The sequence below is a fragment of the Trachemys scripta genome, chromosome 1, assembly GCF_013100865.1.
Source record: "Trachemys scripta elegans isolate TJP31775 chromosome 1, CAS_Tse_1.0, whole genome shotgun sequence".
Lineage (NCBI taxonomy): Eukaryota > Metazoa > Chordata > Testudines > Emydidae > Trachemys > Trachemys scripta.
In genome coordinates, this window is record NC_048298.1 from 238,252,807 (window position 1) to 238,280,725 (window position 27,919).

General features: G+C 44.9%; 2 protein-coding genes and 1 long non-coding RNA gene across 5 annotated transcripts in view; 1 reads left to right on the forward strand and 2 right to left on the reverse strand.

Moving 5' to 3' along the window:
* The window catches only part of LAMP1 (lysosomal associated membrane protein 1), a 35,130-nt gene extending 18,458 nt beyond the window's left edge, over positions 1-16,672 (reverse strand). Inside the window, exon 1 of the mRNA XM_034758129.1 lies at positions 16,518-16,672. Coding sequence (XP_034614020.1) covers positions 16,518-16,569 — 52 coding nt within the window. The 5' untranslated portion in view covers positions 16,570-16,672. The remainder of the gene's footprint in view (positions 1-16,517) is intronic.
* A 5,749-nt stretch (positions 16,673-22,421) lies between these two features.
* The window catches only part of CUL4A (cullin 4A), an 86,366-nt gene continuing 80,868 nt past the window's right edge, over positions 22,422-27,919 (reverse strand). Inside the window, exon 20 of the mRNA XM_034758128.1 lies at positions 22,422-23,558. Within this exon, the coding sequence (XP_034614019.1) occupies positions 23,463-23,558 (96 nt within the window). The 3' untranslated portion in view covers positions 22,422-23,462. The remainder of the gene's footprint in view (positions 23,559-27,919) is intronic.
* Positions 23,557-27,720, forward strand: LOC117870781. 3 transcript variants are annotated; one of them, XR_004644035.1, is made up of 3 exons: positions 23,557-26,163; positions 26,485-26,581; positions 27,392-27,720. It is a non-coding gene; the product is annotated as an uncharacterized LOC117870781 (long non-coding RNA). The 3 variants fall into 3 exon arrangements; XR_004644034.1 differs by having other exon boundaries at positions 26,485-27,720; XR_004644036.1 differs by having other exon boundaries at positions 26,488-27,720.

Here is a 27,919-nt window from a genome sequence, read left to right on the forward strand (position 1 = left end):
GAGAGGGAAAGAGTAACTCCAGCATTAGGAGACCGACAGAACACAGTGGAGTTGTTACTGATGAAGTGAGGAGGCCAGGTAGTTTAGGAGGAAAAAGTACAGTTCAGCTTCTGTTGTGTTTAATTTAGGGCATTAACAGAACATGCAGAAGGATATGCAAGCTTAGGCCTGGTCTACACTATGACTTTAATTTGGATTTAGCAGAGTTAAATCAAGTTAACCCTGCACCCGTCCACACAACGCAGCGATTTATTTCAAAATAAAGGGCTCTTAAAATAGATTTCTGTACTCCACCCCGACGAGCGGAGTAGCGCCAAAAATTGATATTGTCATTTCGAATTAGGGTTAGTGTGGCCGCAGTTTGATGGTATTGGCCTCTGGGAGCTATCCCACAGTGCACCACTGACTGCTCTGGACAGCAATCTGAACTCGGATGCACTGGCCAGGTAGACAGGAAAAGCCCCGCGAACATTTGAATTTTATTTCCTGTTTGCCCAGCGTGGAGAGCACAGGTGACCACAGATAGCTCATCAGCACAGATAACCATGCAGGCCGATAATCGAAAAAGAGCACCAGCATGGACCGTACGGAAGGTACTGGATCTGATCGCTATATGGGGAGAGGATTCAGTGCTAGCAGAACTATGTTCCAAAAGACGAAATGCCAAAACTTTTGAAAAAAATCTCCAAGGGCATGATGGAGAGAGGCCACAATAGGGACTCAGATCAATGCCTTGTGAAAGTCAAGGAGCTCAGACAAGCCTATCAAAAAACAAAGGAGGCAAACGGTCGCTCCGGGTCAGAGCCGCGGACATGCCGCTTCTACGCCGAGCTGCATGCAATTCTAAGGGGGGCCCCCCCCAACCACTACCCCACCCCTATTCCCGCCTCGGAATCCATGGTCAATCTACACCTGAGGATTCTGCGGACGGGGAAGACGAGCTTGCAGAGAGTGCTGGGTGCTCTGTTCTCCCCAACGGGCAGGATCTTTTTCTCAGCCTGACTGAAGTACCTTCCCAAGCCTCCCAAGCCAGTATCCAAGACCATGACCCAATGGAAGGGACCTCAGGTGAGTTTACCTTTTAAAATACAAAACTTGTTTTAAAAGCAAGCGTTTTTTAATTATTACTTTGCCCTGAGGGCTAGGGATTCATTCGCAGCCAGTACAGCTACTGGAAAAGTCTGTTAACGTGTCTGGGGATGGAGCGGAAATCCTCCAGGGATATCTCCATGAAGCTCTCCTGGAGGTATTCCAAAAGCCTTGCCACAAGGTTTCTGGGCAGTGCAGCCTTATTCCGTCCTCCATGGTAGGACACTTGACCACGCCATGCTAGTAGCAAGTAATCTGGTATCACTGTTTACAAAGCCTGGCAGCGTATGGTCCCGGTATTTGGCATTCAAGCAATATCTGTTCTTTATCTCGCTGTGTAATCCTCAGGATATTGCTCATGGTAACCTGGTTGAAATATGGGAATTTAATTAAGGGGATAGAGGTGGCTGTTCCTACTGGGCTGTTCGCCTGTGGCTGAAAAGAAATCCTTCCCTGCAGTTAGCCAAGCGTGGGGGGGCAAGGGGGGAGAACTGGCCCTGAGCTTTTTGCGTTTGGCTAGCAGGGATCTTCCCTGATACCAGCCACACGGTGGGGGGGGAGGGATAAAGCGATTATCCAGATAATTGGATGGGGGGGGGGGGGTTAGTTTTTTGCTGCTGCACGTTAACAGGAAAACTGCAGCACTCAACGGACTTTGCTTGGTATGTGGGAAAGGAGAGCGCAGAAGCCTAAAGACAATGGCTTACCATGGCTGCATGCAAGCCGAATTCTGTTGCCCCGACCTGCGTTTGTGATCTCTAACAGCAAAGCCACAGGCACTCAATATTAAGAGGCAAAATGCGACCTTGCACAGAGATCACATGTGCTATGTAATGTGAATAGTGTTGGTCACCGTGAAAGAGTATAAGCATTGTTCTGTAAAATGTATCTTTTTAAAAACAAACAAAAAAACCTCCTTTTTCCCCCCTCCCTCCAGCAGCTGCAAAATTTTTCAAGCCTCCCTCCTCCGTCCTGAAGGCTATCTCAGATAAGACATTGGAAAAAGACGACACAAGATGAGATTTTTGCGGAAATCATGGAATCCATCCGCAGTGAAATAGCTCATCTGAATGAGTGGAAGGACACGGTTTCAAAGTATAGGAAAGATGCCAGTGAACGTGAGGACTGGAGGGACGCTCAAGATGAGAGGTGGCGGCAGGAAGATCAGAGGAGGCAGGATGCAACGCTGGGGCTGCTGCGTGAGCGTCTGGTGGAGCTTCAGGAACGGCAGCAGGATAACAGTGTCGCTACAGCCCCTGTATAACGCCCTCCCCGCTCCCCATGTTCCATAGCCTCCTCACCCAGACGTGTAAGAATGCGGAGGGGGAGGCTCCGTACACCCTCCCATTCCATCCCAGTGGACAGCCCAAGCAAAAGGCTGTCATTTTTTAACTTTTTTTAGTGGCCTTTTCCTTCTCGCCGATCCTCCTCCCAAACCCCTCCTGGGTTCTCTCCCTCTTTTTATAAAAAATTCAAAAAGAATAAATGATTTTTCAACGATAGTGACTATTTCCTTTGAAAGCAAGCTGTGATCAAGGGGGGGAGGGTGGGTTCCTTACAGAGAATGAGTCAATAAAGGGAGCGAGTTTTTATGAAGGAGAAACAAACAGAAATTTCACACTGTAGCCTGGCCAGTCATGAAACTAGTTTTCAAAGCTTCTCTGATGCACAGCACTTCCTGGTGTGCTCTTCTAATCGCCCTGGTGTCTAGCTGTGCGTAATCAGCAGCCAGGCGATTTGTCTCAGCCTCCCACCCCACCATAAAGGTCTCCTCCTTACTTTCACAGAGATTGTGGAGCACACAGCAAGCAGCAATAACAATGGGGATATTGGTTTGGCTGAGGTCTGAGCGAGTCAGTAACCATAGCCAGCGACCTTTTAAATGGCCAAATGCACATTCTACCACCATTCTGCACTTGCTCAGCCTGTAGTTGAACAGCTCCTGACTCCTGTCCAAGCTGCCTGTGTACGGCTTCATGAGCCATGGTATTAAGGGGTAGGCTGGGTCCCCAAGAATAACTATTGGCATTTCAACATCCCCAACGGTTATTTTCTGGTCTGGGAAGTAAGTCCCTTGCTGCAGCCCTTTAAACAGAGTAGTGTTCCTGAAGACGCGAGCATCATGAATCCTTCCCGGCCACTCCACGTTGATGTCGATGAAACATCCCTTGTGATCCACCAGTGCTTGCAGCACCATTGAGAAATACCCCTTGCGGTTTATGTACTGGCTACCCTGGTGCTCTGGTGCCAAGATAGGGATAGGGGTTCCATCTATCACCCCACCACAGTTAGGGAATCCCATTGCAGCAAAGCCATCCACTATGACCTGCACATTTCCCAGAGTCACTACCTTTCGTAGCAGCAGCTCAGTGATTGCTTTGGCTACTTGCATCACAGCAGCCCCCACAGTAGATTTGCCCACTCCAAATTGATTCCCGACTGACTGGTAGCTGTCTGGCGTTGCAAGCTTCCACAGGGCTATCGCCACTCGCTTCTTAATTATGAGGGCGGCTCTCATCTTGGTATTCTGGCGCTTCAGGGCAGGGGATAGCAAGTAACAAAGTTCCATGAAAGTGCCCTTACGCATGCGAAAGTTTCGCAGCCACTGTGAATCGTCCCACACCTGCAACTCTACGTGGTCCCACCAGTCTGTGCTTGTTTCCCGGGCCCAGAATCAGCGTTCCACGGATAGAACCTGCCCCATTAACAACATGATCTCCAAAGCACCGGGGCCCGCGGTTTGAGAGAATTCTGTGTCCACGTCCATGTCCTCATCACTCGTCACTGCACTGCCGTCGCCGCCTCCTCACCTCATTTTTCTGGTCCTGGTTCAGCATAAACAGCACGAGAATGTGTGAGGTGTTTACAATGTTCATGACTGCTGTCTTGAGCTGAGCGGGCTCCATGCTTGCCGTGGTATGGAGTCTGCATTGTTCACCCAGGAAAAGAGGCACGAAATGGTTGTCTGCCATTGCTTTCATGGAGGGAGGGGTGAGGCTGTACCCAGAACCACCTGCGACAATGTTTTTTGCCCCATCAGGCACTGGGATCTCAACCCAGAATTCCAATGGGTGGGGGAGACTGTGGGAACTATGGGATAACTAGCCATGGTGCAACTCTCCGGAAATCGACACTAGCCCTGGTACATGGATGCACACCGCCGAATTAATGTGCTTAGTGTGGCCGCATACATTCAACTTTATACAATCTGTTTCCAAAATTTGAATTCTGTAAATTCAGATTAATCCCGTAGTGTAGACATACCCATAGACATGGGGAAGAAGTCAGAAGTAGGTTGAGGGTAGACTGTGTAGGCTCAAGACCACAGGAGCTGATTAGGTCATTGAAGGGGCACAGTGATGTATAAGATGATCAGTGACATGGGAACACAAGCGAAGGGAGAGCAGAGAACATACCAGAAGGACCAGTCAGAAAGGAAGGGAGTTAGGAAAGAACAGTCAAGGAAACCAAAAGAAGGCAGCCTCAAGTCCCTTGAGTCTGCAAGGGAGAAGCCGTTTGTGGATTTTGTGGGGACAGTTTCAGTACAGATCGTAACAGATTACAGAATGTGACAGTCTCAGCCCATCTACAAGATGTAAGAGAATTTATAAACTGTCACAGTGCTAAAGACGGGACCGTACATCCACACCAATGTATTACAATGAGTCAGTGCTAGGAAGAAGTTCTACTCTAGAACTGAGCCTTACTTAATGCATCTCATTAAGGAATACTATACAATTACAGCACTGCTTGTGCTTACTGTAGTAAAGGCTAATTCAGCAGACCTATTTTTTTTTCCTGTTTACTTTAAGCAATTGGTGATGTAACCTTCTGACTTTTAGTTTAATAGTTGACAGCTCCAAAGAAGACTGTTGCAATTTGTTACCAATAGAGCACTGGTTCCATAAAGTTGGTGGTTACTTTCAGGGTATATAATTTAAATAGCTCTAGAGACTAGTGTTTACAAGTAACCTTATCATGATCACAGAAAGCGAAGAGAGGCCAGTGATCTCCATGGGAAGTATTTTTCATTGCACTGCTACTACTGTACAGAGTATTCAAAGACATTGTAATTTTAAAGGTTTCAGAAGAAGTGGGCTGTAGTCCATGAAAGCTTATGCTCTAATAAACTTGTTAGTCTCTAAAGTACCACAAGTACTCTTGTTCTTTTTGTAATTTTAAAGACTGATTTACACCACAGCTCAATAAATACAATACTCAAGAAATTGTGACTTAATGCAGGTAAACATGCAAGTGATAAATAGGACTGATTTTCTGAAGGCCCACTTGTGAATCTTTACCTGTTGCCTATCTGAATAAACCAATGCAACTTGCATTTCTACCTGAAGTCTGTGTTTCCATGTGTATGTTGAATCTCTTACTGAAGGAGCCTTTATTTCCAGAACTGCTTTTATTTAGCTATGTTAACATGCCGGTGGAGTATTGTTAAAAGTTACCATTTCAGTTCCCTGTTAAATACAAAATAACACTGCTCTACAGCCAAAATGCTTCTGAAATAAATGTAGTCAAACTTTACTAATTCTGGGTCACTGAGAACGAAAATGATGCTTAAAATTGTTGATTGGCTATGACTGGGTTTGGCCAGTACTTGCTTTTTAGGCAAAACAATGAATGATGCAATCTGAAGCTGGTATTGCATGATATGATATGATGATATGAATTGCATCATGTTATTCCTAGAAGTCATGGATGATGCAATCATAACGAAGCTTACATCACTGTGTCTCACACGAGGAAGAGGAAGAGGATGAAACTTCTGGTCCTGAACCATCAATGTCACAGGACCCACATTTTCTCCCATCCTCCTCCTCTGAACCACACCTCATAACACAAGGTGAACTGAATGACCTTGTCAGGGTTTGGAACTACCCAAGAGTAAGGCAGAGCTGTTTGGCTCCAGACTACAGCAGTAGAATCTCCTGGCAGGTGATGTTCGGGTTTCCATGTTGCGTGACTGTCAAAGGATCTTGTCCCATTCGTCTTCATGGAAGGTGATCTTGTAGCCTGCAACAACATCGATGGCAGCCCTCAACATCGTTCACGGTCCAGATGAGTGGAGACTGTTCATTGATTCATCGAAGACTAGTCTTAAAGCTGTTTTACTGCTTAATGGCAGTGTTTTGCCATCAACTCCAGTTGGTCATACAGTCCATATGAAGGAAACCTATGACAACATGAAACAACTTTTGAGGTGCATAAACTATGACCAACATCAGTGATAGCTTTGTGGCTATTTGAAGGTTGTTGCTCTCTTGCTTGGTCTGCAGACTGGATACACAAAGTACTGCTGTTTTCTCTGCGAATGGGATAGTCGTGCAAGAGATTCCCACTACATCAAGAAAGATTGGCCACTCCGACAGTCATTGGAGCCTAGGAGGAAAAGTGTTCAGCATCCACCACTTGTTGAATCAAGGAAGATTTTGTTACCACCCTTACACATCAAGCTGGGTCTGATGAAGAACTTTGTCAAGACCATTGACAAAACACAAGCAGCTTTCAAGTACCTCCGTGGAAAATTTCCAAGGTTAAGTGAAGCTAAGATAAAGGAAGGTGTCTTTGTTGGTCCTCAGATTCGTGAACTTCTTCGAGATGATGCATTTGACCATGCACTGTGTGGCAAGGAAAAGACGGCATGGAAAGCCTTCCAGTTAGTGGCAATAAATTTTCTCGGCAACAACAAGGCAGACAACTACAGGTTGTTGGTGGAAAACCTCCTCAAGGCATACAAAAGCCTTGGTTGCAACATGTCACTAAAGATACATTTTTTGCACTCTCATCTAGATTTTTTTCCACCGAACTGCGGAGCGGTGAGCGACAAGCACGGCGAGCGATTTCACCAGGACATTGCAACAATGGAGAAACGCTATCAGGGCAAATGGAGCCCATCAATGCTTGCAGACTATTGCTGGACAGTGACAAGAGATGCTCCATTTACTGAATACAAGAGACAAGCCAAGAAGCGCTGAGTAGACACTGAATAGGTCTAAACTATGTATAGAACAGTTTTTTGCCTTTTGTTTCATAATAAATTTTATTTAGATAACCCTTTTGCTGATTTTTAAAGTGTTCCATAAACAGGACAGGTGAAATATCATGTAAAGCAACCATAAACACACGAAAAGACCTAGGTTTACAATTTAGGATTAAAACTCTACTATCTACACAATATACATAGACATAAAATGTAAAACTTAAATATCTTAGAAACAGTAGCCAGTTGTTTTAATTGTCATATTTGAATTCAGCACATCAAAATACATAATAAATAGCACATTTTATCTCTGAAGCAGATGACTTCTCAAAAACTGTAGACTAGTGTAATCAAGTAGAGACACACAGGCCACCAGGCAATTCACTAAGAAAAACAATACTAGTTGTTTAAACTTTTCACTGCTAAGTAACTTTCACTTACTGCTCAAATAGAATTTCAGGATTTCCCTTTTCTTCACCCTCAGAGAAAGTTTCAAATATTACATCTATAAAAGGTTGTAACATAGGATTTACCCTTTCAGATTGGGTGCACTAAATTCAATATCCAGCCTCTGACAGAGAACAGGTTTAATGGGGGGGGGGGGGGGGAAGGGGGGGGAAAAAAAAAGGGTATAGCGCTTACTGAAACTGAAATGTTTGTTGAAACATGTTTTCAGTTGTCACAGTGTATGCCAGAGGTAGTCAATTATTTTTTGACATGGTCCAGGTCTGGCTCTGAAGAAAACAATAAAAGAATAATAAGTAAAAAGATTTCAGGGTCAGTTCAAAAGTATCTTGAGGTCTGGATTTGAGCCACAGGTCCACCTACTGACTACCCTAGTGTATCTGTTCCTAAAGAAAACTGCCCAAATTGCTGCCTGCAGGAGTTAATGATTTACTCTGCTGCTGCAGTTTCATTATTAGGGTTGTTCCATGATTCTAGAGTTCTGCCTGGTACACAGATCTCAAGCCAGCAGATTAGTTTTTAAAAGAACTAGAGTTTATGTAACAGTTTTGTTTAGCTTGGATTCACATTGTCCATGCAGCTGGGGTTTCCCCCTAGTAGTTTTATGCTTTTTTGGGGAGGGGAGAGGAAGGGGGTTAGCCACCAGAATCCACCTCAACTGAAATCTCACATTGTAATCGGTTTCACTACAGTATGAAAGTCCCGTTACAGGCGTCGCTTAAGGGCTCTATGCTATGGACAATGTCACTATTTCCAGGTAGCGTAGCTAACCATTGCCAGAACACTATGGCCTTGCAATGGTTCAGCATGCCATAACCATAAGCCCAGTGTGTGTGCCAACGAAGGCACTGCACACATAATACTTGCCACAACACAATCTGTGCAAGTTGGTGCCTGTCCCATAACTTCTGTACAGCACTCTTGAGCTGCTGGATAATTGACGGTATGTTATTTGGACCTGTTAACATTTGCTTTCCACTATGCAAGAGCTGTGCATGCAGATACTATGGCTTGAGTGTAGCAGGAAATTGCCTGTACCTTCTGCCAGACAGACTCTGGGCCAGGGGCATATTCCCAAGTGGTGTGGTGCTTATTGGTAGAACAATGCTCCAAGGAGGTAAGGAATTTGGTTTGATTTTTGTCTAAATAAGTCAGATGTTTGTCTGTCGTCTTGTACTTCCGGTTGCGGGTTAGAACCTGCAACCCACAGTCACTTCAATGGCTGACTAGGGCCTGCAGCCTAGGGCCCTGTTTTACGGCTGAATTAACAGCTTCTTTAACATTCCCTCCTACATCCGGACAGCGGAGTGGTCCATACCAGACTTGAGAGAAGAGCTCCCCGCACCCCAGTAATAGCATCCCAGGGGCACATCCAGTACAAGACCTTTGTTAGAGGATTGAGGAGACAGAGGAGAGGGATGTGAGAGAACAGCAGTATTTGAATCATGGGATATCAAATAAACAACGAGATTTATTTTAAGCGGGTGTTTAATGTGCATTTGTTAACTCTCCTGAGAAACAGGAGAGGAGAACAGCACAGCACCTGGTTAGGTTTGACGTTTTGTGACATGCAAGTTCGAATCAATACAGGTATCAAAGGGGAAGCCGTGTTAGTCTGGATCTGTAAAAGAAGCAAAAAGTCTTGTGGCACCTTATAGATTAACAGAGGTATTGGAGCATAAGATTTTGTGAGTGAATACCCACTTCTTCAGATGCACGTAGTGGAAATTTCCAGAGTCAGGTATAAATATGCAAGCAAGAGTGAGTCAGGCTAGAGATAACAAGGTTAGTTCAATCAGGGAGGATGAGGCCCTCTTCTAGCAGTTGAGGTGTGAACACCAAGGGAGGAGAAACTGCTTTTGTAGTTGGCTAGCCAGTCTTTGTTTAATCCTGAGCTGATGGTGTCAAATTTGCAGATGAACTGAAACTCAGCAGTTTCTCTTTGAAGTCTGGTCCTGACGTTTTTTTTGTTGCGGGATAGCTACCTTTAAATCTGCTATTGTGTGTCTAAGGAGGTTGAAGTGTTCTCTTACAGGTTTTTGTATATTGCCATTCCTAATATCTGATTTGTGTCCATTTATCCTTTTACATAAGTGTTCACACCTCAACTGCTAGAAGAGGGCCTCATCCTCCCTGATTGAACTAACCTCGTTATCTCTAGCCTGACTCACTCTTGCTTGCATATTTATACCTGCCTCTGGAAATTTCCACTACATGCCCCCAAAGAAGTGGGTATTCACCCACGAAAGCTCATGCTCCTATATGTCTATTAGTCTATAAGGTGCCACAGGACTCTCTGCTGCTTTTACAGAAGCAATACAAACATACATTAAGTTATGAGTCTACCTCTCTCCACCTTTTTGGGAGTAGAGAGGAAGGACAGCAGGGAACAGCAATGGGCAGAGCCAAGAGTAGACCCCCATCAACTGCCTTCGGACCCAATTAGAACAGGGAGTGGGAGGGAGGGACCAACTGCACCAATGCAGCTGTAAAACCTGTTCCAATCCACACTGGTGTTACAGTGAATGCAGTGGCCAATGCACGTGCAAACTTTGTTAAGACTTGACCTGAGATGTAACAATGGTACATGGACCACATGTGTTTTGTGTTAGGACAGACACAGAAATGTCTTGCAGTCACTGCAGTTGCCTGAAGCAGCAGTGGCAACAGCTTTTTTCTCTGCTGTAGATGAACCTAAAGAGTCAAAGTAAGTTTAAAAACCACCACCAACAAAAAACCCTCTGAAAGACTCCTTTTATTCCAAGAGGATAAGAGAATTCTCTGCAGCACCCAGCCTGGTCAGGCTTCCTTTCTGAGGAAGGATGAGTAACTGAAATCCCAAGTGGGGTACTGAGGCTAATAGGTATTTGGTCTTTGAAACTCAATTCAAAGTATTACAGCATATATTAAATGTAAACAGAATATTGAATGTAGTTCACTGGGTTGTTGTTTTTTATGCTATACTTTTCATGACAGTGTTTGCTAATTATTGGTATCTTTATCGGTCTATATTAGATTTCCACCATGAGTTAACTGATAGCCAATTAGCTCATGGTAGTTAACAGGTTTGTAAAGGCTAATGGAAATACTCTCCAAAAGTGTTTTACCCTAAGGTAACCAAACTATTAGCCAAAAGGTAAGAGTTTGAGAATGAAGCAGAGAGGACTACATCATACTCCATATAGAGCTAAAGAAATGTATTTCGCCAGAGAGGCAGAGCAGAAATCATGTGGAATATCAACATGCAGTGCAAGTTTTACCAAGGATTCGATTTTTAATTTTGACTCATGATTTTCAAGTTAGTGTAATAAATGTTTCACATCAGTTATGGGGGGAAATATTTATGTAGATTCTTAGCTCTCAAATCCACTATAAAGACAAGGTCAAAGTCTGCTGCAATGTTTACTCACTCAACTTTTCCAGCTTAAATAAAACAAGAAAAAGGCCATTTAGCAGCTGCAAGCGTGGTTTGTCAAGTCACTGTGAAGTTGCATCAAGTTCCATTTGGTATCTGAAACTTAAAGTTTCGATTCAAGAGTTTTACAGCAGGATTCTCTTCCTCTAAAAGAGCAAAAAAATAATGAAAAAATGTTTGTCCGGTTGATAGCCCACAATCACATTTTTTCTTTGGGATGGGGTGGGGTGGGGAATACCCTCAAACTCAGGGCTGACAGTAAACTAAACAGAGAAGTCTCCTCAGAAAAACAGATAACAGAAGAGGTGCAGACCAAACTGGTTCAGTGAACCATCTTCACATTCTAATCTAAACAAAACGATCCGGTGCACCTTCAGCCTTCATGCAGAAATTGTACATGCCTTCCTTAAGTGCTCTTTTCAAGACGGCTGTTTAGAAAGGGCCATCTGACCAAACTAGAAATTAACTAAAACAACGAGGAGTCCTTGTGGCACTTTAGAGACTAACAAATTTATTTGGGCATAAGCTTTCGTGGGCTAGAACCCACTTTATCAGAAATGAACGGAATTTTAATCCTCTTAATTATTTTTCTTCCACTTGATGAAAATGCAGATTGCTGTGCCCAAGCCTGAATGCCAAGATTGTCTTTGTTTCTTATGCATTACCCATTGTGGAATGTTACATCACATTTGCAGCTGAATGTTCTAGGATCAAAGGGAAGGAGTGCTACTACACTTGTTACATTTTCATTAAAAATGAGGCTGTCAGTACTACCTGGTACTCTGTTATTCATTGCCAATGAAGGGTAGAAAAAGCTGAGCAAAGAAAAAACAAACAAACCAACCAGTCATCCTCACCTTGTGATCCACATCACAACCAAAGCTATTTAAAACTATAAACATGCCTCCAAGTTACTAAGCAAAAGTATAAAAAAAAAGGTTCAAATATTACATTTGGCACGCCAAAGTCTCACCACATGAATAAAGAGTAGTTTGAAACATGTACAATTCAGTATAAAGATGGTGCAATGAAGCATTCAGATAGGTTTTAAAATTGGTACTAAGCTTTATGGTCTTATGGTTGGCGGTGGACTCGTTTACATGCTAAAGCAGAATTGGTCACGACACCTCTCGCTGAAGCCACTAATTTTAAAATGATTATGTGTGACCTGGAAGGAAAGAATACAGCTGACAGCAGTTAAAATGAAAATAGCTACTGGAAAAGTGTGCATCTTTAGTACCAGAAACAGCCATAATCCCATCAAAATTTGGGCATCTAGTTTAGCTGAAAAAAATGCTAGTTGTCTCTCTAGCAAGGTAACTTTTCTGCAGCTTTATGTTTTTTGTCTTTTCAGGGTACATTTATGCAGCATTTTGCAGCAAGCCTTCCAGCCCAGTGTGACGCTGTATGGAATATGGGTGACCACTTATAATATTATTGCTATCAGTATTACAAAATTTCAAAGACAAGATATGCCATGTAAGGCATCAGTGGAAAAGTTATGACTGGCTAAATATGATAATCAGGTTTATGTATGTATTGCGAGTTATGATTATGTGTGGTATATTTGTATATCAAACTTGTGCTGTGTTTCTGGGTGACACTCCCAGACAGTAAGGAGTCCGGTGGCACCCTTAAAGGGTAACAGATTTATTTGGGCGTAAGTTTTCATGGGTAAAAACCCCTCACTTCCCAGACAGTGTTACATCAGCTCTATCTAGCCTGCTTAATGGCCCATGAAGGACAATCAGCTGTACAATAAACCCATTGAGAAAAGGCAGGGGTTACACCTATGAGTCAGCAGGACGACATATAGGGACACATCTGTGGACATGGGACTCCAAATGCTTTTCCATGCCCATGTGCTGTGAGCTCGTGTTTGGGACAAACAATGGATAAGCCACATGGCAAGGATATAAAAAAAGGCAGCTGCATCTTCTCCATTTTGTCTTCTATCCTGCTTCTCACCTCTGGAGTAACTTCTCTACAAACTGAAGCTTTGAACAAAGGACTAACAGACCCATCCATGTGGATGTGTTCCAGAGGGACTCTACAAGCCAGCAAACTCACCAATGCTGCTAAGAAGTCTGTCATATGTACGTATTGGATTGCTTTGACCATTTAACAGCTCTTCTCTTTCTTTTATAATAAAACCTTTAGTTTTAGATACCAAAGGATTGGCTGGCAGCAGGATATTTTGGGTAAGATCCAAACTATTATTGATCTGGTAACATGGATGACCCTTTGGGGATCAGAAGAACATTTTGTATAGTAAGTAGAGTTTTAAATAACTCCCCACCTTACTGGACATCTATTATGATGTTGTGAAGGCCAAGACTATAACTGGGTTAAAAAAAGAACTAGATAAATTCATGGAGGATGGGTCCATCAATGGCCATTAGCCAGGATAAGCAGGGATGGTGTCCCTAGCCTCTGTTTGCCAGAAGCTGGGAATGGGCGACAGATCACTTGCTGACTGCCTGTTCTGTTCATTCCCTCTAGGGAACCTGGCATTGCCCACTGTTGGAAGACAGGATACTGGGCTACACTGACCTTTGGTCTGACCCTGTATGGCCACTCTTACGGTCTTACTTGCCGATTGGGAGCCAGAGAACTGGAATGCAATAAAGGGGGCTGTGCGATTTATTTTTCTTTGTTTCTTAATAAAGAGTGTGGGGGAATCAGGAGCAGTTTGTGGCTGGTTGGTGACTAACTACATTGTTAACCACCAGTTTTGGAAGAATCTGCTCTCCTTTTAGCAGCCTGCCCTGACCGTGGCATTTTCATTGTGGGCTACCCGAGGCACCTCAGGTCAGACCTGGGTCGAGAGATCAGACTAGCACTCTAAAACCAGCCATGTAGACAGTACTTTCAAGTTACAGCTCGGGCTGGGGCTCAAGCTGTTAAGTCCAACCTCATGCTTAAACTTCACAGCCAGAGATGTAATTTAGAGAGCTAGAGCAAACCCCAGTAACATAGTCTGTTGGCCCGGGCTGGATGGCTTGCTCCATCATGCCATGTAGACGTATCCTCTGCGGTTTAGTTTCGGCTCCTAGTATTGGCATCTCAAGCAAAACAGTTTTTACCAAGTTAGCTCACCAGCAGACCATGTAGTGCTACTTGTAACCAATGCCATGCATCCCATGAAAATTTAGTAAGGCCATTTGGTCAGGGGCCAAACCCTTAACGCCACAACTCAGCTGCCTTTGAACAGACACCTAGGAAGCTCATCTCAGTTGGAAGAGGATGATTAAAGGATCCACTTAACATTTGCACTTTATTACACCTTCAAGAGTTTTCACTGTGCCAAGTACATTGTCCCAGACCCGTGTTTCTTCAGAAGAAGCCAGAAAAGTTATAGAAGTCCACTCTAAATGGCTCATCAGGATTTGATATATTAGGGGACATTGTAAGCCATATAGGATTTTTATCTGAAGAACAGCATCCTTCAACAAGCCATCGGTGAAGATAAGATTAGCAACAGTACAAAGTTGATCTGAAACATTCACATACAAGTTCCCTGCAACTTAAGTTTTCAAAAAGAACTAAAGCTGCAAGATTCAGATATGGGTTTTCAAACTCCAGAGTTCTACAGTGTTGGTATCCAGACCATCTGCACAGTTATAAACCTATGACAATAGCTTTCTAGCCTAACAATCCCTGTATTGTCCCCCAGTATGACCAATGCACATTTTAAAGAGAAACAAATAGATTAACCACATAGTTCCTGCGTCTACTGTGTCTGAAAAGTATTTCCTCAATTGCCTTTATGAGTTAGTGCTTTCCAGCAAGTGACTGTTAGATGACCATGTTTAATCAGCACACCCAATGCAAGAACTGAGAGCCAAGACATTACTGGCAAGGTTCAAAGTTGCACCTTAGACTGGAATTAAGTGAAAGAAGCACCTACAACCAGGGCCTTCCTTAGCTCTTCTGGGGCCCTACGCAGCCCCCCCATGTGGGGGGTGGGGCCCCAGGCCTCCATGGTGAGGGCTGACTTGGGGGGCAGGGGGAACCACCACCTCCAGCACTCACCGGTGGCATGGATGGGGCCAGGTTGCTGCACTTCCTGCTGCTGGTGACTGCAGGCCTGGCCCTGCTGCACTCCTCAGGGGATTGAGGGCGGGGCTGGGATGGAGCAGGGATGGGAAGAGGTGGGGCTGGGGTGTGGGCCATTGCGTATGGGTAAGGACAGCCCTGCCTACAACATACAACAGTAATGCCAAAATTAGGCCACATTGCCCTCACAAACTCATTCCTTTTACTGTTTCCCCAAGTCAATAGAGGATCCTTTACTTAGTGATACTGAATTCAGTTTTCCCCTCCCTGCAAGTTTTTCCTCCACATTTCAGCAGTAGCAACATTTGGGGGATGGAAGTTTAATTCCATTCCCCACTGCACCCTCCCCTGTTTCTGCTGAATGTATTCATTAGGAAACTACTGTTGTCATTTGAAACAGTCACATTAGGCAACAAGCCCCTAAAACAAATGGGAAAGTTCACTACATCCGAGAGCTACTGTTTCATCTGTCTGCAGAATCAGCCAGATATCAATGCACTGTGACACTCTGAATGCATTATAAACACAACATTGACTATATTTGTCCCATCTACACTGACCATTAAAGTTGTCAGCACTATGTCGTTTACCTTAATGGTTCAGTCATATTCAGGCACTAGAACTTTGTAGTGCAGTGAAGTCCCCTAAATACTTGATTTTAAGACACCTACGGGCCAAATAACATAAAAGGCTGTAATCTGACTGTGTATGCTCAAAGAATTTCTCTCAGGCAGGTGAGCTCTGCTGGGTATTACTACATTGCTTCCAAGTTTAAACTTCTGCCTCTCATTTCGTGGCCCAGGGAGCACAAAGGAGGTGGGTTCTGTTATACTTATCCTCCATTGAGGACCCCTCCACCATCCCCACCCAGGAAAGAAGCTTGCCCTTAAATTGTAGCGTACGTTTATCTGGCAAATCCAAGGACAACACACAAGGTTGAGCATCTTGCCAAGAAACCTGAACCCCAACAAGTTTAGAGTTACAACATTAAAATAGAAAACTGCAGAGGAAAACAAGATAAGAGCAAAGGAGGTTTTCAGTGTGGGGCAGGAACAGAGCCCAACATCCAGCCCAAACTCCTCTGGCCTGACGCTACAAGCCCCTCTCTTACCCCCACGGCAGCGCTGAAGGGCGGATTTACTCGCTCAGGCCCCACGGGGCTGAAGGAGACGGGATGGGTTTTGGCCGAGGCGCTGAATCCCTCCCCCCCGGGCAGGCTGCGCTGCTCGCTGGCTGCACCACCCCCAGCCGCTTCACAGCCCGGCCCCGCTCTAGGCAGCCGCTGCGAGGACGCAGCGCCGCGGCTGGGCACACCCACCTGTCACAGGCCGGTCCCAGCGCGGGACGGGCCCGGAGCCCCCAGATGGGCACCAGCCACCCGCGCCGGGCTGCGCAGCCAGGCCCCCCCCCAGCCGGCGAACCGCGACCGCCCCCGCCGACCCGGAGATCGGGGCCCCTCCCGGGGGAAGCGGCGCGGCCGGGCCCGACGCCTCTTACCGAGCAGCACAGCGGCCAGGAGCAGCCAGCGGCCGCCACCGATCCGAGCCATGAGGGAACCGCGTCAGGCAGGAGGCGCAGGGGAGACTCCACACTACGGCTACCGCTGCTACCGGACACGCGAGACACCCCCCCCCTCGTCAGGTCATATGACTGCTAACGTCACCGTCACGGCGTCACGTGATTCGGTCGCCAAAGGGAGGGGGCGGGAGACTATCGCGAGAGGGTACGAGATTGCGGGGAAGATGCCTTCACCCTCCCTTTCGGTCCTGGCTGGATTCCTAGCCTGGCCGAGGACCTCCTCGGCACCCACGTGGTACAACCCTCCCTTCAGTGCCACCCTGCGTTCCACCTCGGTCATCCCGCCCCCCGCGGGCAGTGCGTGCCCTAAACTCGGCCGGTGACGTCAGAGCCCCGCTCAGGGTGGGGGGCGTTAATACGGGAGGCTCGCGCGCTCCTGCAACGGGCCCCCGGGCCTCAGAGACAACAAGCCTGGGCCGCTGTGGAACGCTCCCGGGCTGGGGCCGGAGCCGCGCGCTGCTGAAAGGGTGGGACCGCACATCCAGCGCCTCCCCCCCCCAATATCGCCCTTGCTGCAGCCGGACTGAACCCCCCGCGCGTCCCGCTCCAGGCACAGGTGGCTCGAACACAACCCGGCCGGGGCTGGCCCGTCAGCGTGAGGCAGGAAGCAATTCAGCTCCTTAGTGGAGTCAGAGAGTTGAAACAATAGGGGCCGCTGCTCCACACGCAGCAGGGCACCTGCAAGGCTGCTCCGCACCCGGGTGGAGTGGGCAGGTGGGTTTCACTGCGGGCTGGTTATAAATGCAGGGGCTGTGTCTGCCTCTGGGCAGCAGGGAGCTAAGAAAACCACTTGTTTCAGAGTAGCAGCCCTGTTAGTCTGTATCAGCAAAACCAATGAGGAGTCCTTGTGGCACCTTAGAGACTAACACATTTATTTGGGCACAAGCTTTCATGGGCTAGAACCCACTTCATCAGATGCATAGAATGGAAAATACCGTAGACAAGTATAAATACACAGCACATGAAAAGATGGGAGTTGCCTTATCAAGTGGGGGGTTAGTGTTAATGAGAATTCAATTAAAGTGGAAGGGGGCTGTTCTCAACAGTAGAATACCAAGGGAGGAAATCACTTTTGTGATGGTAATGAGGGCAATGTAATCAGGGTGGTCCATTTCAAACAGTTGACAAGAAGGTGTGAGTAACAGTATGGGGAAATTAGTTTCTATAGTGACCCATCCACTCCGTGTCTTTATTCAGGCCTAATTTGATGGTGTCCAGTTTGCAAATTAATTCCACTTCTGCAGTTTCTCATTGAAGTCTGTTTTTTTGTTAAAGAATTGCCACTTTTAAGTCTGTTATTGAGTGTCCATCGGCTGCTTGCAAGCGTCGCACAACTTCAAGCCCGGGGCATGCCCCTACCTGGGTGCACTAAACTAACTCTGAACTAAACTACTTTAACTATAGGTACTACTAACTATGAACTAACAGAGTCCAAGAGGGAAGCTGCAGCCAAGCTGGAGCAGAGCAGTTCCGATGCATCTTCACTGGCGGCAAGAAGGAACTGAGGGTGGGGGGAGCGCACAGCACCCCTTATATTGCACCACAGAGGTGCCACTCCAAGAATTGCTAGGGGCGCTCCCCTACGGGTACTGCTAGGGGAAAAACTTCTGGCACCAGTGCACATGGTGAGCACGCACACCTATTGTGGAATGCATGTGAGCAATCACTCAAAGAAGAACTAATATTTAACCTGAAGCTAAAGCTGAAACTATTTGCCACTTCTTCAGCCAAAAATCTCCCTTAAGAGAAGGTTTGCATCAGCTCCCAAAACTCAGTAGAAACTTGGTTCATTTTAAGATTGATTCCACTTTATAAAAACAAAAAGACCGCATATTGGAAACGAGGGAAAATCACAACTTTTAACTGAGCCCCCTTAGTTCTGTCAGCCTTCCATTTTCCCTTCTAGCTTTACATTTAAAGACACAATATTTATACTTCACAGGTGGCATATTAGAAATGTGAGCTATAGAGCATTCCTATTTTGTTTCGTATATGTCTGATATCTCAGTATTCCATCAACATAACCTTTGAACTTTCCATATAGTACCATAATTTAATCTCACATGACCTAGCTGTTTGGATATAGAGATACACTCTTTGTACAACCCATGGAATCTTTGTATGCAGTGTTGTTATAACCATGTTGGTCCCACGATATTAGAGAGACAAGGTGGGTTAGGTAATACATTTTATTGGACCAACCTTTGTGAAAGCTCAAAAGCTTGTCTCTGTCACCAACAGATGTTGGTTCAATAAAAGATTACCTCCCCCACATGGAATCTTTGTGAACTATGGGAAATGCCTCAGGCTGCTTTTGCCTAATCAGAAATTGTTAAAAGATAACCCTAAGGAAGGTCAAGTTTACACAATCACTGTAGGATTAAAAGGTATTGAAAGTTTCAATAGACACTGAAGATGACCATAGAATGGATAGATATGCTTCATAGTTCTAGGTTAAGGGAACCTCGTTGAGGTTGTTTGTGTGAAGTTAACTGCACTTTCGCATACTTTAAAAAAAGGGGAGAAGGTTGTAAAGTAGAATCATAGTTTAGGATTTATAGATTTTTCTAAAATTCAGGTTTTGAGAAAACTAGAAAATTCTATTAAGACTTCTTTGGCTAACCTGGTACAGAAAAGCAGCAAAGTAGTGTTAGCCAGTGCATTTAGGTTATGTTTATATGCACCACATGAATAGCTCTATATTATATAAATACCATATACGTGTGTGCTGGGTAATTATGCTAAGTTGTACACTGCTTATTTTAGCTCATTTATGCTTAGGCATATATCCCATGAGGCCCTGGGAGATGTATAGCTCAGCACTTGGCTTAAGCAAATACAAAAACTGTCAAAAGCTAGATCTACGAGCATTATGAAACAAAGGTACAATGTAGTATAAGGAAATAATGAAAGATGTATGAATGCTTTGTATTAGGGAGTATCTTCATGCCCCTTAACATTTGGTATTTAATATTCAAACGAAAGATGGGAAAGTACAAGGAGGCACCAAAGACAAAGCTGGCTTGTTAAACTTTAAGTGCTCTGTTACTTGTAAACAGCCATGCTATAAAAGATGGCCAGTTTAAAGGGGCACTTGGGAAGCACATTCTCTGTCCAAGATGAACTGAACACACAACGAGACTTCAGTTCCCAGGAAGGATTGGTGATGTATTAACTTTTTCATGTACCATAGTGTGTTTTGTCTTTAGACAACTTTGGCTGAGCTTGGTTATGTGATCTCTTGAATGTTCTTAATATCAAACTGCAAGTATAGTCAATCTATTGGTTATACCTTTTAGTCCATAAAGATGTGTTGTCATAAAGATGGTTAGATGCTGTAGTGGAAAAGAAGATATGGAGCACAGGACATTCAATCACACCGTAATATGATTGTTTCTCCTGGTCAGCTTAGTTAAAGGATATCCTGTCGCTCATGCATTAGAACTATTTGTTTTACCACTGAAATTCTGTTTTTAGGAATATCTTGTATTATAAATCAGTATCTCAATACACTGTGGTAGGGTTTTTCTGCTTCTAACACCCCAGACCTGAGAGCATTTAGGTTTCATGGTGCAGAGAATGAAGGAGGGTCAGCTCTACTGCCTGACCCTTCATCAGAGAGGTACATCACTTGGTCACTCTTCTCATCATGGGTGCCCCCACTAAATTAATCAGTCTGGGGAGAGAAACCTTTATATCCTAAGCTGCTTTTCTATAGTCTTACTTGGGGCCTTTTAGATAGGTGATGGCTACAGGCAGCATGCTTCAACATAACCTCTTCCTAGTACATGAAAAAATAGTTACCTCTTTTTCCTCCCCTCCCCACAAAAAAAAAAAAAAGCAAAACAACCCTCCTAAAAGTCTCCCACTCCAAAAAACCCCCCAGAGCCCAGATACATACAGTATTTAACTTTTCATTGTGGGTTGGGATCTGCCTTTATCTCTAGCCACCATTGCAAGAAGCTAAAACACTATGGTGGAAATTACTGCTGTTATCATTGAAGTCCTCAAGAGGCACGCTTCCTCTTGTGAACCACTAGAGACAGAATTCACCAATTTTTTAAAAAAGCATCTAAGGAACACTTTCAGTAGTGTCTGAATATGAATCCGCAGCAGAGGAATTGGGGCCTGAGGGGGAATTACTGTTTGTGCTAATTTAGGGACAATTTAGATCATAGGTTGGTTTTAATTTACATGATATTCCACTGCCATATCATGGGTGAATAAAGAATGTTTGGCCTCTAATACTAGAGATGCGTATATCTGGTACCATAAGACAATTACAGTATTGAACAATATTATTACCATACACCATTTATATTATAGTGGCATAGAGACACTACAACCTTCAGTCTATCACTGCAACAAAATTCCTCATTGTGATGTAAACACAGGGAACTGTACTAAGATCAACTCATTTCACATAAGCCACTAAACAGTATGACGACTCTGGTCACTAGTGACTTGGATGCAAATGTATTAGTTTTAAAAGGCTTACTCATTTGTTTGGGCTGCAAAAATGCTAACAAAAGGATTGTAAAAAATCTTTTTATTGCTATACAAGTGAGAGTAATTTGGCTAACAAATACCAGTCTCTAGGTAGGTTGTTTTTTTAATTACATAGCTCAGAATTCTTGTCTGTCAGTTACCTTGCTTCCACAGCAAGAGCCATTTCTCTTGTTGATGAAAATATATCTTCTAATAATAGCATCAATTTTTGTTAATTTGTTTTTAATCAAACACTAGTCAGAAAGTTAGAGTTTAATTTTTGGGTGGAGGGTAGGAAAGATAAGATAGAGCAGTGGTTCTCAATCAGGGGTCCAGAGCCCCCTGGGGGGGGGCCACAAGAAGGTTTCAGGGGGTATGCCAAGCCCGGGCAGCATTAGACTCACTGGGTCTCAGGACAGAAAGTCGAAGCCCTGCTGCATGGGGCCCTGAGCCCTGTCACCCAGGGCAGAAGCCAAAGTTTGAGCAATGTAGCTTTGCAGGCAGGGCCCCCAGTGGCTTGGGGCCATGGGCAATTGCCCTGCTTGGTACCCCCACTGCCGGCCCTGGCTTTTATATGCAGAAAAACAGTAGTTGTAACAAGGTGGGCGGTGGAGTTTTTATATCATGGAAGGGTGGGGGGCTCAGAAAGAAAAAGATTAAGAACCCCTGAGGTAGAGAGCATTGTTCAAATAGCATAGATTATTGGATTACTGCCTGTCACTCACAAATCTTTAGTCTGATGAAACCTCTGCCCCGTTACACTTGTGTGTTTATTACATAAAGCTTTTTATTTTAAAACACAAAAAACAGCAGTATGTTTTAGCAAACTGACTTTGGCTGGTTGTAATGTGAATAGGGAATAAATCAATTAATTAAAGGTTAGGTCTATTAATTAATCTTCAATGACAGATTGAGATTAAGTGCCAAATTCACATGGTGGCTAAGAAATTAATATTTAATACATATCAATGAGATTTTATTTGAATTAACTAAAGATTTAAATATTAAAGCAAGTTAAAATATAAGTCTACATTAAATTACAATATTAAATAGCTTTTAAATACATCTGTTGTACTAAACATATGATAGGGGGTTTGGTTTCTAACACAGAGGAAAAGGAATAAAAATAATTCAAAGAATGCAATACAATTCATGAGACCAGATGACAGAATGAGGACTTTAATATGGAAACCCAGAAGATGTCAGCTTTTAGCAATGGATACTTAAGAAGGGGTCGTGGACTTATAATTTATGCACAAAAGTCATATTATATAAATTTAGTAAGTGATTTTCAAGAAAATATTGCTTAAATTCTCATTAGGCCATGATCAAAACTCCTTTGGTAGCTTTTAATCAGAATGAAACACCATTATGCAAATCCTGTAAAATAAAACAGGTTTGTAAATATTACCACAAAAAAGTATCTTCCTTATAGTTACAATTATCTAACAGATCTACATGTCCTTCATTCTTTAATTCAAATCAACTTACATATATACAATATGTAATAGGGAACTCACAAAATCCATACTCTCTCAAGACAAAAATCTATGCTTTCACAACATCGAGACTGTAAAGCCTTTGAAATCTTTTCTCTTCTTGTGTTGAGTGCACTGTACAGTAATTATCCTATATTTGTCTCTAAAGACAAAACTAAATTATACTGAAGTTTTACATAAACAGTGATACAAATCACTTGCCCTAGAGCAAAAAATTCCACAAATGAATACCTTAGCTAAGTAATCAGACAGCTCACTACAGACATTTTAACACAGTTGTCCTCTTGGCACTTCAAAGATTTCACTTCAAAACCTGATTTATCCAAACCAGACTGAAGTTTAGAACTATTTTGAAAGAAAATTAAAAAACATGAATATAACAGTATCATGTTGTATAATTTCAAGAATTCACTGAATGTTTGTACACAAGTGTTAATTAATTAAAAGGGATTTTAAAAGATACCAGAGTGATTTTTTGTAGCTAAAGAATGCAGCATTAAGGGTCTTTATGGATGTGCACTCATGAACACATACATAAATAAGCCAGAAAAAAAGAGTATTTTTTTACCTTCCCTTCCAACTTCAAAAGTTAATTTTAAACAAAGTAGAATAAACATATCTTGAAGAACTCAAAAGAACAAATGGAAGAACTAAAAGAAATAAAAAATGTGCCATTTAAAAATCACTAAGGAGTCTTGACAAGGATGATCGAAGAAACATTTCCTTTGCTTCTCATCCACACCAGTGCATGCAGCTGGTTGAATAGTATACATCAACTTGAGGATCTGCTAAAAGTAAAGTCTGCAAACAGCATAGGTATTTAAAGTCCTGAATACATGATTCTGGTGTCTTCTTAGAAAAAAAAAGTTCTCTCCCATTATGCAACATAGTGGTATTGGTTGGGGTTGTCTTTGTCTCTCTCCATATAGTCTCTATCTATGAGAGATTCAATCCTTTTTTTCAAGTCTCCAGGCTATAAGAAAAGATCAAATTGGTATTATGTTTAGTAATATAAATGAAATATAAAAAACTTATTTTCAATCCCACTATAGTAAAATGAGGACAGTAATCTTTATTTTAAAAATTGGCACTGTAAATTGTATAACAAAATACATCAAATTAAAAATGCATTTCTATATATCTATATCTATAAATGCATTTTGTTATATAACTCCTGATAAAACCTGTTGACTTCCCCCCCCATTGTTAAAGAAAACATATTTTAACATTTGAATCTTTGATTTTGATTCAACCATTAAATCCTACACTATTTCCTTATTTTCTCATCTTTTAGAAGGATAGAAAATAGAAAAATTAATGAAAAAGACAATTATCTTTTCCATAACTGGTGTTCTTCAAGATGTGTTGCTCATGTCCATTCCATATTAAGTGTGTGCGCTCACCACATACACCGGTGCTGGAAGATTTTCCCTCAGTGGTATCCGTAGGGGACTGGCTCTGCCGCCCAATGGAGCAGCACGCACAAGGGGCCCTGCTGGCTTCTCCCACCCTCAGTTCCTTCTTGCTGGAAACTCCGACAGTGGGGAAGGAGAGCGGGTCATGGAATGGACATGAGCAACACATCTTGAACACCTGTTATGGAAAAGGTAACTGTCTTTTCTTCTTTGAGTGCTTGCTTATGTCCATTCCATATTAGGTGACTCCCAAGCAATGCCAATGGAGGCAGGTAGGAGTTCACAGACATGTAGATTGCAACATAGCTCTGCCGAACCCAATGTCATCTCTGGCCTGCTGAGCAAGGGCCTAGTGCGCTGTGAACATGTGAACTGAAGACCATGTCGCAGCTCTGAAAATGTCCTGTATAGGGACATGCGCCAGGAAGGCCGCCGAGAATGCCTGAGCTCTGGTTGAGTGGGCCCTCACAATCAGCGGCGGTGGGACCTGTGCCAGCTCGTAACAGGTCCAGATGTAGGTGGTGATCCAGTTGGAAATCCTCTGCAAGGACACTGGAAGGCCCTTCATCCTCTCCACTGTCACGATGAAGAACTGGGTCGACCTGCAGAAGGGCTTGGTATGCTCCAGATAAAATGCGAGGGCACGTCTGATGTCCAGGGCATGCAGCCTCCTTTCCTTATTAGCGGTATGTGAGCTGGGACAAAACACCAGGAGGAAGATGTTCTGGTTAACATGGAAGGAAGACACCACCTTCAGCAGAAAGGCCGGATGGGGTCACAGTTGAACTTTGTCCTTATAGAACACTGTGTACGGTGGCTTCAACGTCAGAGCTTTAAGTTCCAACACTCGTCTCGCGGATGTTATGGCTACAAGGAAAGCGACATTCCATGACAGGTGGGAGAGGGAGCAGGAGCCCATAGGCTCAAAAGTTGGGCCCATGAGCTTAGAAAGAACCAAGTTAAGGTCTCACTGTGGGACAGGGACTCAGGCCGGTGGGAGGAGCCTCTCGAGACCTCTCAGGAATCAGACCAACATGTCGTCATGAGAATACCTTTTGGATCTGTGGGTGGAAAGCGGAGATAGTCGCAAGCTGCACCTTGACAGAAGACTGGGCCAGCCTCTGGTTCTTAAGATGGAGCAGGTAATCTAAGATAGATTGTAAGGAGGAGCGCATTGGAGAATGCTACACTCGGACGCCCAGTGGGAGAACCTCATCCACTTGGCCAGGTAGGTCACTCTAGTGGAAGGCTTCCTGCTATTCAGGAGGATTTGCTGGACCTCGTTAGAGCAGGCCTGCTCCTCTGGGTTCAACCACATGGCGTGGACGCTGTGACGTGGAGGGGGGCAAAATTGGGGTGTCAGAAATGCCTGCGATCCTGTGAGAGCAGATGGGAAGGCTCCAGGGAGCGGACACCATCATGTCCATCAGCATGCCGATCCAATGGTGGTGAGGCCACACTGGGGCGATCATGACTACTTGGGCCTTGTCTCTCTTGATCTTTGACAGGACTCTGCTGATGAGCGGGATTGGTGGAAACGCGTACATCAGTCCCCCCGCCCATGACAGATGGAAGGTGTTGGAGAGGGAGTCCTTGCCCAGACCCTATAGGGAACAGAAGTGATGGCATTTCCTGTTCTGACTGGTGGCAAGCAGATCCACCTGGGGAGTTCCCCACCTCTGGAAGAGTTTCTGGGCTACATCCGGATGGAGCAACCACTTGTGGTGAGAGAAAAAGGATCTGCTGAAGTGATCTGCCAGCGTATTCCTGACACCGGGGAGGTGATAGGCCTACAAGTGGATTACATGCTTGATTCAGAAATCCCACAATCAGAGAGCCTCTTGATAGAGAGCTGACGAGTGCACTCACTCTTGCCTGTTGATGTTGAATGTCGAGGTCATATTGTCTGTCAACACACTCACCCCCTTGCCCGCCAAGTGTGGTACAAAGACTCCACAGGCCAACCTAACCGCTCTGAGCTCGATGATGTATATAAACATCATCATCTCCTCTGGGGACTACACGCCCTGGGTCTGAAGGTTGCCAAGATGCGCTCCCCAGCCTAGGTCTGAGGCGTCCTATATCAGCTTGATACAGTGACAAGGGCTGTCGAATGGAACTCCTTCCAGGACCGCCCTGGAGTCCGTCCACCATTGCAGCAAGGTAAGTATAGTCAGCGGGATGATAACGACCTTTTCCAGGTGATCTCTGGACTAGGAATAGACAGTCACCAGCCACTGCTGTAAGTGTTGCACCCAGAGGCTGGCATGGTGGACGACATACGTACATGCTGCCATGTGTCCCAGCAGGCGCAGACAAACCCTAGCCGTGGCCTGGGGGAACACAGACTCCCATGCAGAGGTCCACCAATGCTTGGAACCTCTCCTGTGGCAGAAACGCTCTGGCGCAGGTGGAGTCTAGCACTGCGCCGATGAACTCTATCCTCTGCACTGGAACTAACGTTGACTTTTTGTCGTTTACCAGCAGGCCCAGGATCGGCCTGGGTTGGGACCTGGATTGACCTTTGACCAGCCAGTCAGTCATCGAGGTACGAGTAGATCTATATACTCCAATGCCTGAGGTAAGCTGCTACCACTGACATGCACTTGGTAAACACCCTTGGTGCTGTTGCTAGGCCGAAAGGGAGGACCGCAAACTGGTAGTGGTCCGATCCCACCATGAAGCGTAGAAAGCACCTGTGTCCTTGGAATATCGCTATATGGAAGTACTTCAAGTCGAGGGTGGCATACCAGTCTCCTGGATGGAGGAGGCCAGGGAGACCATGCGGAACCTCAACTTCTTTAGGTATTTGTTGAGGTCTTGTAGGTCCAGGATGGGGGGTAGATCACCCTTGGCTTTTGGGATTAAGAAGTGCCGGGAATAGAACCCCTTGTTCCTGTACTCACAGGGAACCTCTTCCACCGCACCCAGCTGCAGCAACCCTTCTACCTCCTGCGTGAGGAGACTCTCGTGAAAGGGATCCCTGAAGAGGGACGGTGAAGGGGGGTGGAGACAGTAACTGTAGGATATAACCCTGCGGCACTGTACTGAGGACCCAGCGGTCCGAGATTATGGTGGTCCATGCCAGGAGGAAAAGAGAAATTCGGGTGGAGAAAGGCAGGAAAGATAGATCCGGGGTATAGTCTGGCAGGTTGCCGTTGGGTTCACCCTAAAAATACCCACTTGCTCCCCTGCTTGGACGGAGGGAGGGGATGGGTGCCTCAGGCGGCATTTGTAGCCCCTGCTCTTTTTGTGGGGTGGCTCCTGCCGGGATTGGCTGTGGTTTGAACCGCTTACAGACTTAAACAGGGGCGTACAGCCCTAGAGTTTTCAGGGTAGTGAGGGAGTCCTTGAGCCCATACAGCTTACTATCTGTCTGTTCTGCAAACAGGGCCTGCCGAAGGGAACGTCCAGCACTGACGGCTAAGCCTCTGTCGACAGACCCTAGAGGAGCAGCCAGGATGATTGCTGCATGGAGATGGCCGAGGCCATGGTGCAAGCCACAGTCAGCCGCATCTGAAGCTGTCTGGAGGGCCAACCTGGCCACAGTGGTGCCCTCTTCGAGTACTGTCCAGAATTCCTTCTTGGACCCTTCGGGAAGCGAAGCCTTGAACTTGGTCATTGCCTGCCACATGTTGTAATCGGAGCAGCCAAGGAGGGCTTGGTGGTTGGCCATTCTCAACTGAAGGCTGGAAGATGAATAAATCTTTCACCCAAACAGATCCAGTCTCTTCGAGTCTTTATTTTTGGGTGTAGGCCCGGGTTGCCCCTGCCTCTCCCTTTGATTAACAGCCTCAAGTACGAGAGAGTTTGGGGCTGGGAGGGTGTAGAGATACTCCTGGCCTTTAGCTGGCACAAAGTATTTACGTTCAGCCCTTTTCAAAATGGGGGCAGGGAAGAGGGGGTTTGCCACAGGGCA